At 38.5% G+C, this 14,534-nt stretch overlaps 1 protein-coding gene across 1 annotated transcript in view; it reads left to right on the top strand.

The window, feature by feature from the left end:
- The window catches only part of CPVL (carboxypeptidase, vitellogenic-like), a 154,154-nt gene extending 139,912 nt beyond the window's left edge, over positions 1-14,242 (top strand). Inside the window, exon 11 of the mRNA XM_006896135.1 lies at positions 14,141-14,242. Within this exon, the coding sequence (XP_006896197.1) occupies positions 14,141-14,242 (102 nt within the window). The remainder of the gene's footprint in view (positions 1-14,140) is intronic.
- Positions 14,243-14,534: the final 292 nt, after the last annotated feature.

The raw sequence follows: 14,534 nt of genomic DNA, 5'->3' as shown, positions 1-14,534 counted from the left end.
GGGGAGAAAAATGCAACAATGAATGAATGGAAATCCAAAATCTCTGTAGATGTTTATTGAAATTTAAAAAAAAAGAAGTAGAAAAAAACAACTAGATCAAATTCAGCTGAAAAACAAAAACAAAAAAAAAATTTATTGAATGTCCAGAAAAAAATTATGGGAAGAATATGAGAAATCATCATCATCATCATCATCATCATCATCTCTTTTGTGAATAAAAGAATTTCATGTTTTTCTGGAGGGCTGATAGAGTAGGGGCCGGTCAGTTCGTCCTGACGAGGGATGCACTGCTGAATTCCTGGCTTTGTAAGGCATAACCTTTTTCTGATTTTTCCTTACTTCTAAGGCATTGTCATTTGTGGGTGTTTACCAGTGCTCTGCCTCCTTGACAAGCCCTCAGCTCTATATTTTGTCTTTTTTAATGATACAATTTTGGCCTTCCAAATATTGGAAGTCTGCTCAGATTTCTGCCTAGCTTTTCATCCTGTTTCTGTACTCTGCTCAGTGCTTAGAAATTGGTAGGTATCCCAAAGGAAAAATCAGCATCAAATATTAAAAATGTACTTCTCTGAATTTGTCTTTTTCCAGGAGTTTGAGGTCTCCAGTTCTGTTTGGCTGATTTAGTTAGTTTAATACTTAGATACAAACACACATACACATATGCATACAAAGACTCATAGTAGCCCAATTATTACTAGCTTTTATTGTTCTTATGGACTGAGGTTGACTTGACAAGAAGTATCGTGTCATAGTCAGAAGTCCTAAATGATCATATTATTGTAGCTAATTCTATACAATGATACACGTAGGAAGGACATCCTGTGAGAAATACTGTCCTGGGAGGCACAGAAGACTAAGCACTTGCCCATTGCCATCTGCATCTGAAAGGTCGCAGCCACAGAAAACCCCATGGATTGCAGCTCTGCTCTGACATAATAGGTGTCATGGGTCAGAATCTACTTGTCAGCAACTGATTGGTTTAAGAACTATAGAAAATAAAAGGTCAAAACCTGCTGTAGATGCCGAACCAAGTCCTAGCTATCCCTCTGGATTTGAGCTGCCAGAGCAGCATGCCTTTTGGTTTAGCTGTGCAACACCCTACAGATTATGCCCTCTCGGGTCCCTGTGGAACTGTAAGGCAGTACCAAAACTGTATACTGGCTCCTCTCGGAGTCTGCACCACAGTAAGGGATACAGTTGAGTCTCCTGAAGCATTCAGAGGCTTCTTTTCTTCTCCTAGTCAATAATCAGGCAACTTTGGCGGCTTAGTGGTAAGGTGTTGGGCTGCCAACTCAAAGGGATATAATATGAATTCTCCAGCTATACCTTCAAAGAAAGATGGACATGTAATTTACTGCCTCTGAAAACTCACTGGAAGGCCAACAATGAGGCAGTTTTGACCTAACTATATATAATGACAACAATAGTCAATAATCACTGCTTCCCTGGCAAAGGAGGATGGATAATGTTCCATGAATGTTGGGGGAACCATGCCCAGACGAGCTCTAATGTGGCTTTTAAAAGTGACTGCTTTCATTCTTCTAGGTAGAAAGTAGTTACTGACAAGCTTTGACTTGTTTTTATTACTCTCATTCAGGAGTACCTTTTATTTTTCAGGCCTTTTTTCACTTGAGTATATATTTGTTTTATGTCTGTTTATGGTTAATGTTTGATCTGAAAGCCAAAAGCAATGATTTAGTATGTGTTAAATGGAATAAGAAGAGTAAAAGAACTTTCATGTACATTGGAAATCATAGCGAGCAAGGTTCTCGTGTTTGTATCATTCTATATTAAGAAAAAGAAGCTTAATTTGCATTATCTACTTCCCCAATTTGGTTCTCTTTTCTTTTCCCATCTGATAGCAGCAACCTGGACTAAGCTGCACAGGTCAGAACCCAGAAACGGTGGGAAGGTATGTGCATGTTGTTGGAGAGCCTCATTTAACCGTTATACAATTCAGAACTCATTTTATAGGTTCCACTCATACATCCATCTCCAGGATTCTCACCATCTCTCTCATGAGTCCATATTATTTCTTAGCTGAATCAGCAGTCGGTCTTCTAATTTGGCCCCTTGTCTCATTATCACTTTATTCCAAAACAGTCTCATGTAGCATCTAAAATCATCTTCTGCAGTGCAGGTCTGAGCATATCATTGCTGTGTTGTTGAGCCAGAACTGACCCTTAGCTGAGCCTCTAGCAGGTATTTAGAGGCAGCAAATCACACTGGAGGAGACTGACCATCTTCCTCCTGTGGAGCAACTGGTGGATTCGAACCTCATGGCAGCGTAGCTCCTTACTCATCTGAAATATTCAGAAAGGCAAACCAACAGAGGGAGGTAGCAGGTTAGTTAGTGGGTTGGCAGAAGCTGAGGAGAGTGGCTGTGGTAGGGCGATGGAAAAGTTTTACAACCAGGCAGTGGTGGTAGAAGATTGTGAATTTCCAAAATGGCACTGGATCAGATATTTTAATCCGTATATTGTTGTTTGTGTTAGGTAGCCTCTAGTCAATCCCCAAATGACAGAGGTTTTATTCTGTACACATACAAGCAGTCATATATACATAGGTATGTACATGCAAGTTGTATGTACATACATATTTGTAGAAAACCTTAAGGTTTTCTATTCTGTTAACTCTAAGAGAATAGTGCACTTTCACATACACCACATGCAACAAAATAAATTATAGACCTATTTATCACAAATAGTACACATAGAAGACTAAGACTAATGCAATTTGGGGAAAAAATGTATAGTACACATGTTATTGGTGTAAAAATAAGGTAGACTGTTGGTCTTTTTCCTGTGAAATATAGCTGGATAGGTTCAAATTTTTCAAACTTTTTTATTTAGCAGTCAGGCACTTACCATTATACCACCAATGCTGTCTTCTTTATGTGTATTTTAACTAAACTTAAAAAATAACAGCCTTATGAGTTAAGGTTCACTTACCCCAGCATAAGTCCTAAAGGGCTTCCCTTGACCTCTGTACAACTTGTTTATTCCATTTCTCCTCCTGTTGTCTCCTCTAAGCATTCATAACTAGAACAATATGCAAATGACTGAGGGTCCATCCTCACCCATCTTTGCATGAACAAATCCCTCTGGTTGGAATAAACCCCTTCACCTCCTCCTGCTCACTCCTGTCTTCCTAGTGACCTTCTCTTTCAGGACCCAGCTCGGATCTCCATGTCTAAGCTGCCTCCCCTCATTCTCACCACATGCTACACTAAATTTCCCTGGACACTCTGTCTTCTAAACAAGCAAAACTGGGCAGCTTTTACTACAGGCTGGTGTTTCTAGTTCCAGAGAGAGTTGTATTGTTTTCTGAAAGATAAAATGGAATGAAGCTTTAAAGTGTTTTTGTAACCCTTTCTAAATTTACGACCCATTCGTGATCCTCCTGAAACATGTGGAATACATGAATTTCGAGGTTTCAGCTCAAGCTTAGAAGCACTCAAAATATACAGTTTCTGGGGAGAAGGCCGTTTCCATCCAGGGAGCCTTGAGATTAATTTCATCCCATTTAAATCTGTAATCACGGCCCTGTCACCTTTGTTACATGCCTCTGGACACTGCTTAGTGCTTTGTATTTTTGATTTGTGAAGAGTGGATGGCTTAGCTCTAAACAACATAGTGATTTATTTTTCAGGACTCATAAATTTATTTCTGAGATTATCACCAATAAAATGCACTGTGTGAACGTGCTTGACAATGCACTTAATTTTAGATTTCAGTTTCATGAGAAATAGCCTTTGTTTCCAACCCATCTTTTATTTCATTTCTCTGACCATTTACTACGCCATTTGATCACTATAGATGGTAATTTTAAAACTGTTCTGGTGTCCAGTGGACCCTGGAGAATAATACATGTCAACCCTAACCTCCTTCAATTCTTCACCACTTGAATACGAAGGATATGAAAGGTGTGCGTGTGTGTGTGTGTGTGTATACTAGGAAGGCAGATTATTAGAAAGAAATAAACTAAAGTGAGGTCTTCACCTTTGGCAAAAGATTAATTTAGGATTTCTGTCAACTTCTGCAGTCTGAAATGGAACACAAATGCAATCAAGTTGCATTGACAGTTAATGGTGATTTGAATGCAGAATTTGGAAACAAGGACAAAGGAAAAAAGGATCAGTGATTAGAAAATACAGCTTTGGTGACAGAAATGGCACCAGAGATCACATAATAGAATTTTGTACAATCAATGACTTATGCATTGCAAATATATGTTTTTAAAAACATAAATGGCAGCTATACTCATGGACCTGCTATATAACATACATAGGAGTCAAATTTACTACATCTGTGGAAAGAGAAGATGCAGAAGTTCAATATCATTAGTCAGAACAAGGCAAGGGGTCAGAGCATCAGTTGCTCATTTGCAAGCTTAAGTTGAAGCTGAAGAAAATGAAAACAAGTCTTTGAGAGCCAACATCCAACTTTAAGTCTATCTGACCTGGATTCAGAGACCATCTCAGGAATATATTTGATATAGTGAACTGCAATGACAGAATATCAAATGAGTTGTGGTATGACATTTAGTGTGTCATACATTAAAAAAGCAAAAGATCATTAAAAGTACAAGAAAGAAAAAAAAACCCTAAAATAAATGTCAGAAGAAACTCTAAATCTTGTACTAGAATGTCAAAAAGCTAAAAGAAAGGAATAAATTATGAAATGAGAGGGAAGAAAATAAAATTTTTGAAGGTGAAGCACTACAATATTGTCAAAGAAGACCTACAATTAGAAAGCCAAAAGGGAAGAATATGCTTGAATTTCTCAAACTAAAAGAACTGAAGACCAAATACAAGCCTTGAGTTACAATACTGAAGGATTCTATATGCAAAATATTTAATGACACAGGTACATCAAAAGAAGGAATACACAGAGTCTCAATAAGAAGACTTAATTGACACTAAACCACTTTGGGGGACACTAGATTATCATGCACCAGGGGTACTAAAGGAAGAAATACAAGTTGCAATTCAAGCTTTGGTGACAAACAAGGTCCCAGGAATTGATAGAATACCTATTGAGATGTTAGTACAGATGCAGCCCTGTATAGGATCATTTCATGAAATTTACAAATTTGGCCAAATAATTGAAATATAACAATTACAAAGAAAGTTAATCCAATAGAATTTAGACATTGTCATAGAATATTATTAATATCACATACAAGTAAAGTCTTTAAAAATTTTCCAAAACAACTGAAGCAAAACATTGACAAGAAACTTCCAGAAATTCAGGCTGGATTCAGAAGAGGACATTGAACAAAGGATATAATTTCTGACATCATATGGATCTTGACTGAAAGCTGCTTTATTGGTTATGCAAGTATTCAACTGTGTGGATTATTAAAAAATATGAACAACACTGTGAATAATGGAAATGCCAGAACAAGTCCACCTGAATTCTTGGTCATGGTCTTCTGAAGTACTTGCTATGTATGCATCTGAGAGCTGGACAATGACTAAAGATGACAGAAGAAGAATCGATACCTTTGAGTTCTGGTGCTGGAGTATTGAACATACCACGGACTGCCAAGAGAACAAACAAGTCTGTCCTCGAGAGGGAGAAAGCAAATTATTCCTTGGAAGCAAGGATTTTAAAACTCCATCTCATATACTTTGGGTCTGTTGTCAGGAGGGATCAATCCTTGGAGAAAGACATCATGCTTAGAAGGGTAGAGGAAGGTTCTGGATGAGATGTGTTGACACAGTGGCTGTGCCAATGGTAGGTGTGTTAGAGACAATGAGATTGGCTCAAGAGAGCAAGGTTCAGAACTGTTGTTTGTAGGATGGTTATGAGTTGTAGCTGACTTGACGACACATAACAACAAAAACAACAAATTGTGCTCCTGAGCAACTTGTGCATAAACTAAAAAGCAGTGTTTGAACGGAACAAGAAGATGCTTTATGATTTAAAATTAAAAAAGTTATACATGTAGCTTATATCCTGTCACCAAATTTAGTCCACTTGCATGCTAAACAAATAACTGAGATACAGGACTATGGGAAGAACATACCAGTCTACTTTGCAATGCACCTCTTGGTCCAGATTGTTGTCATACATATAACATCTAATCTTCCATTCCTTTCAGATAGTTCCTCCCATCATCAGTTCTTAATGCAGCATACATTATCTATTCACTCTTTCCCTATTCTCCCCTCATCCACATGTCAGTCCTATTTTATGACAGAGATATTATGCAGAATTTGCCCTTTATGTCTGAGATATTTCACGTAGCATACTGTCTTCCAAGATCACTCATGGTGTGTAATGTTTTATGAGTTCATTGGTTTTCAAGGTGATATAATATTCCATTGTGTGAAGGCATCATAGTTTTTTTTTTTATCCTTTCTTTGTTGGTGGGCACTTGAGTTGCTTCTATCTCTTTACTATTGTGAATAACAGCAGTAAACATGGGTGTGCATACATCTGTTTGAGTTGTGGCTCTGATATCATTAGGGTATATTCCCAGTAATGGAATTGCTGGGCCAAATGGTATTCCTAATTCCAACTTTTTTAGAAAGTACCAAACCACTTCCCATATGGTTGTGCCATTTTACATTCCTACAAACAGTGAATAAGAATTCTAATCTCAGAGAGCTCTGGTGGCCTACTGGCAAAAAAGCTGCGCTACAACCCCAGAGGCACACAGTTCAAATCCACCAGATGCTCTGCTGGAGAAGGAGGGGCAATGTCCTCCTCCTATACCAGTCAGATCTGATTTGACGGTACACACACAAAAAAAATAATAAAATTAAATTAAGCTTTTTTTAAAAAAAAAAAGAATTCTAATCTCTACACAATTCCACCAGCATTTATTGTTTGTTGCCCTGTAGAACTTTGCTGTTGTTGTTGGAGTGAGATGATATCTCACAGTTGTTTTGATTTGCATTTATGATAGCTAGGGGGTTTGAACATTTCTTCATGTGTTTGTTTGCCATCTGAATTTTTTTCTCTGGTGAAGAGTCTGTTTATATCCTGTGCCTGCCTATTATGTTGTTTTGACTGAGTTGTTTACCTTTCTTGTTGAGGTGCTAGTATTTTATAAATTTTTAATTGCTCTATTTGCATGTGAAAGATGGACAGTGAGTTAGAAATAGGAACTGATGCCTTTGAACTAGGATTCTGAAGTAATATACCCATGGACTCATGGGCTACTAGAAGAATTAATACATCAGTCTCAGAAGAAGTAAAGCCAGACTGTTCCTTTGCCTCACATATTTAGTGTATGTCACTGGTGGATGCTAACTCCTGGAGAAACACATCATGCTCAATGTCTACATTATCTAATATTGCTATAACAGAGATACCACAAGAAGATGGATTGAACAATTAGAAATTTATTCACTTACAGTATAGGAGATTAGAAGTCCAACTTCATGTTACCAGCCCTAGAAAACAGCCTGGTCTCTTTCTCTCAGTTGTAGAGGAAAGCCCTTGTTTCTTTTAGCATCTGTAGACCTGGCATTTCCTACAGATTTCCATGTGTGAATAGAGATCATTCTTTCAAGACTACTATCCATGACTCATATTTATTGACTATCCTCACAGGATAAGCCCCGGGTGGACTGCTCCACAGACTTTATTTCATTAAATCCTCACACAACTCACAACTTCCCTAGAGGTACTGATGCTTTCCCTATTGTACAGTTAAAGAAATCGAGGCTCAGAGAAATTAAGTCATTTACTCAGAATTACACAGCTTGCTGTTCTTTGAGTTGGGCCCTGCTCTGGTTGTTAAGAACTGGCCAGAAAACACTATGCTGTACCTCATTAACTAAAGTTCTGGTCCTGGATGCAGGAAGCCCTTTTGCTCTTGAGTATTCTGTTTATTGTGTTTCATGCCATAGCTGCCAAACTCTTTTCCAGTTGAAGCAGCTGGATTTTGTCACACACATGACTTAGCTAAGTGTTCTCAGTTGAGCTAAAGTTGCACAGAAATCACTAATATGATTTCTACTAAAGCTGGAGTTCTGGATCAGTATCTGTTGGGATGAAATTCTAGCCTGAGAGTGTTGGGGACAGTACAAGTTTTCCTTTGGAGTTGTATGAAATTATTTTGGACACACATTTGACAACTTCCAACCTATGACACAAAATAGAGCTTGTTGGGTTTCAGGTGCAAGTTTGGGCAGGAGTAGAAGATGGGTGCCACTATATTACAAGGAGACACAGAAGGCTATTGATGGGCTGCAGGTGACAGTATATGTGTCACTGGAATATGACAAGAGTAAGCCCAGTGACCAACTGTAAATTGTGACCCAGTTCCCTGTGTTTAGAGCAGAAAATCAGACATAGTGGCACAAGGCCGTGAGAGTCTCTCTGAAAGGGCCAGGGGGAGTAAGAATAGCACATTTCCCTCACTGCCCCAGAGAAGAAAGCAGATAAAGAGCTCATAACCCAGCCCCATGGTTCCTCTAGAGCCACAACAATAGCAAGAGGTTAAATTATTTGTTGTTGAATCACATTAACAGTTGTAGTACTGAGAATGGGATTTATTATGGAAGTAAGTTGGAGAGTGGGAGAGGAAAAGCATATCATCTAATTGAAGTTCAGGTTTTATCCCAAATTCTAAGACACAGTTCTTCAATTAATCCAGAATCTGGTTTCATTTCAGCAGTAAAATCCAAATCATTTAGCAAGATTTGTCTCAAAGCAGCTGTAAATCAGCTTCTCCTTCAAGCATCCAGCAGGAACAGCAAAAACTTATAACTATGGCCAGCACAAGTGGAAGAAACCTCAGATCATGCCTTGCTACAGTTTCTCCACAGTAATGCCACAGTATCTCCACCATGATCACCAGGGACTCCCTCAAGTCTTTCCACCACAAGTCTTACTACACAGTGTGGGAAGCACTCTTTCTCTTATCTTAGTCCCACAGCTGTTGATGATTTGCAAGACCTTGTGTCTGCAGTTAATGTAGCTGGAGATCAGAGGGGGCTAAATATAATAGCTAAAAAAAGCCAACTTTTAGGCTAACACCATACTCCCTTACCATCCTTAGAGGTTGTTGAGAAGTAAGGTAAAAATAAATAAGCTCTAAGATCTGTTCAAAGTAAGGAAATGTCTAAATACTGTGATTTGATTGACAGAACACCAGAATTTTTTCAAAAGTCAGGGTTTTACTAAAAAATATTATGCTGAGTGAAATAAGTCACAAAGGCCAAGCTCTGTGTGATTTCTCTTATGTGAATTTGTATACACTGCTTCTCTCTCTCTCCTTTTCCTATCCCCCCACATCCCCTCTTGCTTTCCCTCCCCACCTCCCTCAGGTCCCTCACTCTTTTCCCTGTCCCATTGTCACTGAGTCAGAACCAACTTGTAGTGGACTCTCCTTTGAATTTTTGAGGATGTAAATCACATGACATGAGAGGAGAATGCCTATATTTTTCTGCAGAGGGCTTGATAGATTTAAATATCCAGAGAGGTGCATCTTTTGGGGTTTGAAGCACAATTTTCTACAGACTAGTCCATCAGAGATCTCTTTCAAATATATAAAAACCAGAGATTATTAGTAGTTACATGGCCAGGATGGAGAGGGTAGTGGGAAGAGGGAGTTTCTGCCTTGAGTGCACTGAATTTCTGGCACAGGACATGGAATAATTTGGAAAGGAATAATTTGCACACTTTGAAGATATAATTAATCACTGAATTATACCTGTGGAGATTATTGCATTGCTTCTGTTTATTGTGTATATTTTAACCAAAATAACAAACTATAACTTAAGAAAAAGAATGAAGAAATGGGTGGGAAGCTAGAGTTCTTGCTTGCTGTTGTTGAGTACTGTAGAGTCAAATACAACTCAGAGTTAACCTACGAACAAAAGATCTGAACGTCGTCCTATCCTGTGCCATCCTCACACTTCCTGACACACCGGAGCTCATTGCAGCAGTCACTGTGTCAATCTACCTGGTCAAGGATCTTCCTCTCCTTCATTGACATGCCATCCTTCCCAGCATCATGTCCCTCTCCAAGGGATAGCCCCTCCTGGCAACATGTTCAGAGTATGTGAGGCGAAGCCTCATTATCTTTACCTCTAAAGAGCACTCTGACTACATTCTTTCCAAGACATATTTGTTTGTTCTTTTGACAGTCCACAGGATTTTCAGTGGGCTCAAGACCACAGCTCAAAGGAAAAAATTCATCTGTCATCTCTATTCACCATCCAGCTCTCAGATTAATAGATAGTGGTTGGAAATACCATGGCCTGAATCAGATGCATCTTAGTCCTCAAATGGCATCATTACTCCTAAATAATTTGGGAGAGGTCCCTAACAACAGACTTTCCCAGTAAGATATGTCTCCTTATTTCCTGATGGCTGGCACCAAGGGTGTTAATTGTGGATCCAAGTAAGATGAAGTTGTTGGCAGTTTCAATCTCCTCTCCATCTATCATGAGGTGCCTATTGGTCCTACCTAAGAAATATTTAAAGCTTGCACAGAAGAGCAAGCAATTCACTCCAAGGAGGAAAAGACTGAGGAATGATGTTCAAGTCTTACACATACGAAAGATGAATACAACTTTGTATTCAATTAAATGTTGTTGTTGTTGTTATGTGCCGTTGAGGCACTTGCAACTCATAGCGACCCTATGTATAGCAGCCTTAAACCCTGCTCTATCCTGTGCCAACTTCACTGTCTCTGACACACTCACTTCCCCTACCCCAGTTACAGAATTGATCTATCTCATAGAGAGTTTTTCTCTCCTGCTCCGTCCTTCCACTCTCCCAAACATGATGTCCCTCTCCAAGGACCAGTCCCTCCTTGCAACATGCCCAAAGTATGTCAGACAAAGCTTCAGAATCCTTGACTCCAAGGAGCAGTCTGGCTTCACTCTCTCCAGGACAAACCTGTTTGTTCTCCTAGCAGTCCATGCAGTCAACACTTCTCCATCACCACAGCTCAAAGGCATCAATTCTTTTTTTATCATCCCTAGTCACTGTCCAACTCTTCAATGCATAGCGTGTAATTGAGAAGACTATAGCCCGGATCAGGCACACCTTGGTCTCCAGCCTGGTATCGTTGCTGTTCAGTACTCGTGAGAGGTCCCTGACAGCTGACTTTCCCAGTGCAACTCATCTCTTGATTTCCTGGCTGCTGGTACCAAGAGTGTTGACTGTGGAGCCAAAAAACCTAAAATTGTTAACTATTTCAATCTTTTCACCATCCATACTGATGCTGCCAATTGGCCCAGTGGTGAGAATCTTTGTTTTCTTGATGTTGAGCTTCAATCCATATAGGAGGCTGCAGTCCTTGACCTTCTGCACCAAGCACTTCAGGTCTTCCTCAGTGTCAGCAAGCAGGGTTGTGTCATCTGCATAATGCAGGTTGTTGATGACTCTTCCACCAATTCTGATGCCACATTCCTCCTCGTACAGCCCAGCGTCTCAGATGATCTGTCCTGCATACAGATTGAAAAGGCATGGAGACAAAAGACATCCCTTTCTTGATTTTGAACCATGTAATGTCTCCTTGCTCTGTTCTGACGACTGCCTCTTGGTCCAAGTATAGGTTTCGCATTAGCACAATCAAATGTTCTGGGATTCACATTCTTCTCATAGAGTCAGCCATAGCTTGTTGTGATCCACACAGTCAAAAGCCTTTGCATAGTCAATTAAGCACAGATACACATTCTTCTGGTATTCTCTGCTTTCTGCCAAGATCCATCTAATATTAGCTATAATATCTCTAGTACCATGACCTTTTCTAAATTCATCCTGCACATCTGGCAGTTCTCTGTTGACATATTGTTCCAAACTTTTTTTGATAATTTTCAGCAGAATCTTGCTTGTATGTGATATTAATGTTATTGTTTGATAATTTCCACACTCTGTTAGGTCACCCTTCTTTGGAATGGGAACAAATATCGATCTTTTCCATTCAGTCAGCCAGCTGGCTGTCCTCCAGATTTCTTGGCACAACTTAGTGAGCACATCCTGGGCTGCGTCGTTTGTTGAAATAAATCAATTGGTATGTTGTCAACTCCTGGAGACTTGTTTTTTGCCAATTCCTTCAGAGCAAATTGAACTTCCTCCTTCATCACCATAGGCTCTTGCTCATATGTTATTTCATGAAATTCCTCTGTGTCAGCCAATTCCTTCTGATACAGTGACTCTGTGTACTCCTTCCATCTTCTTTTGATACTTCCTGGATCATTTAACATTCTACCCACAGTATCCTTAAGTGTTGCCACCCGTGGCTTGGATTTGTTTTTCAACTCCTTCAGCTTAAGTAGTGCTGAGTGAGTTTGAGCCTTTTGATTTTCTGACTCCAGCTCTCTGCACATTTCATTATAGTATCATGCTTTGTCATCCCGAGCTGCCTTTTGAAATTTTCTGTTTAGCTCTTTGATTTCTTGATTTCTTCCTTTGGCTTTGGCTTCTCAGCACTATAATGCAATATTCAGAATCTCATCTGACATCCATCTTGATCTTTTCTTCTTCTTCAGCCTTTGTAATGATCTTTTTATATTCTTCATGGAGGATTTTTTTAATATCCTCCCAGAGCTCATTTGGTCTATGCTCATTGGTGCTCAAGGCCTCAAACATGTTCCTGAGATGGTTTTGAAATTCGAGTGGGACAGACTTAAGGTAAAATTTTGGTTCCCATAGATTTGATTTAATTTTCCTCAACTTCAACTTGAACTTCCATATGAGTAGTTGGTGGTCTGTCCCACAACCAGCACCTGGCCTGGATTTCACAGCTGATGTTGAGCTTCTTCCATGAGTCTTTCACCAAATGTAATCTATTTGATTCCCATGCATACCACCAGGTGAAATCCATGTGTATAGCCTGTATTTGTGTTTTTAGTAAAAGGTATTTGCAATGAGTACAACAATGAATGAATAGAAATCCAAAGTCTCTTTCAATTTTCATTCAAATTGATAATTTAAAAAGGTATTTGCAATGAATAAATCATTGAATTTGCAGAATTCTATCATTCTATCTTCAGCCTCATTTCTCTCACCAACTCCATGCTTTTCAGCTACTGATCCTTCTCTGTTCCCAACTTTTGCATTCTAGATGCCCTAGATGCCCATTATTATTAATGCATCTTGACTGCATGTTTGAGCAATTTCTGATTCCAAAAGTTGGTAAAATTTTTCCATGTCTTCCTCTTTTGTCTCTAGTTGTTGGTGTATATATTGAATGATAGTGGTATTCACTGGACTTCCTTGTATGTGTATGGATATTATTCTGTCTCTTACCACATTATATTTCATGATGGATCTAGAAAAGACTTTTTAAAATTATGAAATAAACCCCATTTTTTCTCACCTTTTCATCCCTGGCATAGTAGATCATATGATCATCTGATTAAAAATGTCCCATGCCAAGCCATCTCATTTCCCCAATACCTAGTATGTCAATATTTATGCATTCCATTTCTTTCTTTACAATTTCCAATTTTCCTACATTCATGCTTCTCACATTCCACATTCCAATCACTAGTGTCTGCTTAGAGCTGTTCCTCCTCCTTTGTGTTTTCCATTTCTAAGATCTCAGTCTCAATTGCCATCTCTGCCAGTCTAAGTGTGCTCTATTGGACATAGGGTTTTCGAAGGCCTCTCATTTCGGAAGTGGACAGTCAATCCTTCTTCCTAGTCTGTCTCAATTTGTGTGTTTGTTTATTGTTGCTTTGTTGGTTTTTAAATAAAAGTAACTGACAGATGAGAGCAGATGAAAGACATACATAACTAGAAAAATTATCACTTTACTACAGTAAGGTTGGCACAGCGATCAAGTACTCTATTATTAACCAAAAGATTAGCAGTTCAAACCCACTAGCTAGCTACCTTACAAACTCTTTGGGGCAGCTTTATTCTGTTTTGTAGGGTCAATATCAGTCAGAATTAACTCAAGGCAATGGGGTTAGTGGGGTGTTTTGTTCTGTTTTAATTAAAGCTATCAAAAGCAAGAAAAGTCCTGAGGCATGGATTAGTAGAAGATGCTCTGTATTTCATGTAAGCTTTACATAGATTATAATCGGAAAGAAATGTTCTGTATATTTAAAACTCATCCTTTTAAATGAATATTTTTCCTCTTATTAGTATTTAATTTTTTCTTTTTTTAAAATTTTATACTGTTTTACTTACAAAGTTTGTATACCTTTTTCTTTAAGGTAATTGTTCGAGGTGGAGGACATATTTTGCCCTATGACCAGCCTCTGAGATGTTTTGACATGATCAATCGATTTGTTTTTGATAAAGGGTGGATTATTTAAAAGAAATAGATTATTTCTCTAAAAGAAAACTTTGTTTTTAAGTTTTGAAATGAAAGTTTTTAAATCGAAAATGTCATATAAATAAGAAAAAAGTAAAATATTTCTCATTCAATAAAGATAATCTTTGAAACAAATGAGCTTTTTTGTGGGGAGATTTTTCATGTAAAATTAACTTTAAAAGATATTGCATATGCTTACCCTAAAGAAACCATGCACACCCATGTTTATTATGGCTTTGTTCACAATAACCAAGAGTTGGAAACAACCTAAGTGCCCATCAACAAAGGAATAG

Source organism: Elephantulus edwardii, unplaced genomic scaffold, assembly GCF_000299155.1.
Source record: "Elephantulus edwardii isolate Elephantulus edwardi_28Jun2011 unplaced genomic scaffold, EleEdw1.0 scaffold00182, whole genome shotgun sequence".
Taxonomy (NCBI): domain Eukaryota; kingdom Metazoa; phylum Chordata; class Mammalia; order Macroscelidea; family Macroscelididae; genus Elephantulus; species Elephantulus edwardii.
The sequence above is the reverse complement of the archived record's forward strand: the minus strand, read 5'-3'. Positions and strand labels throughout refer to the sequence as shown.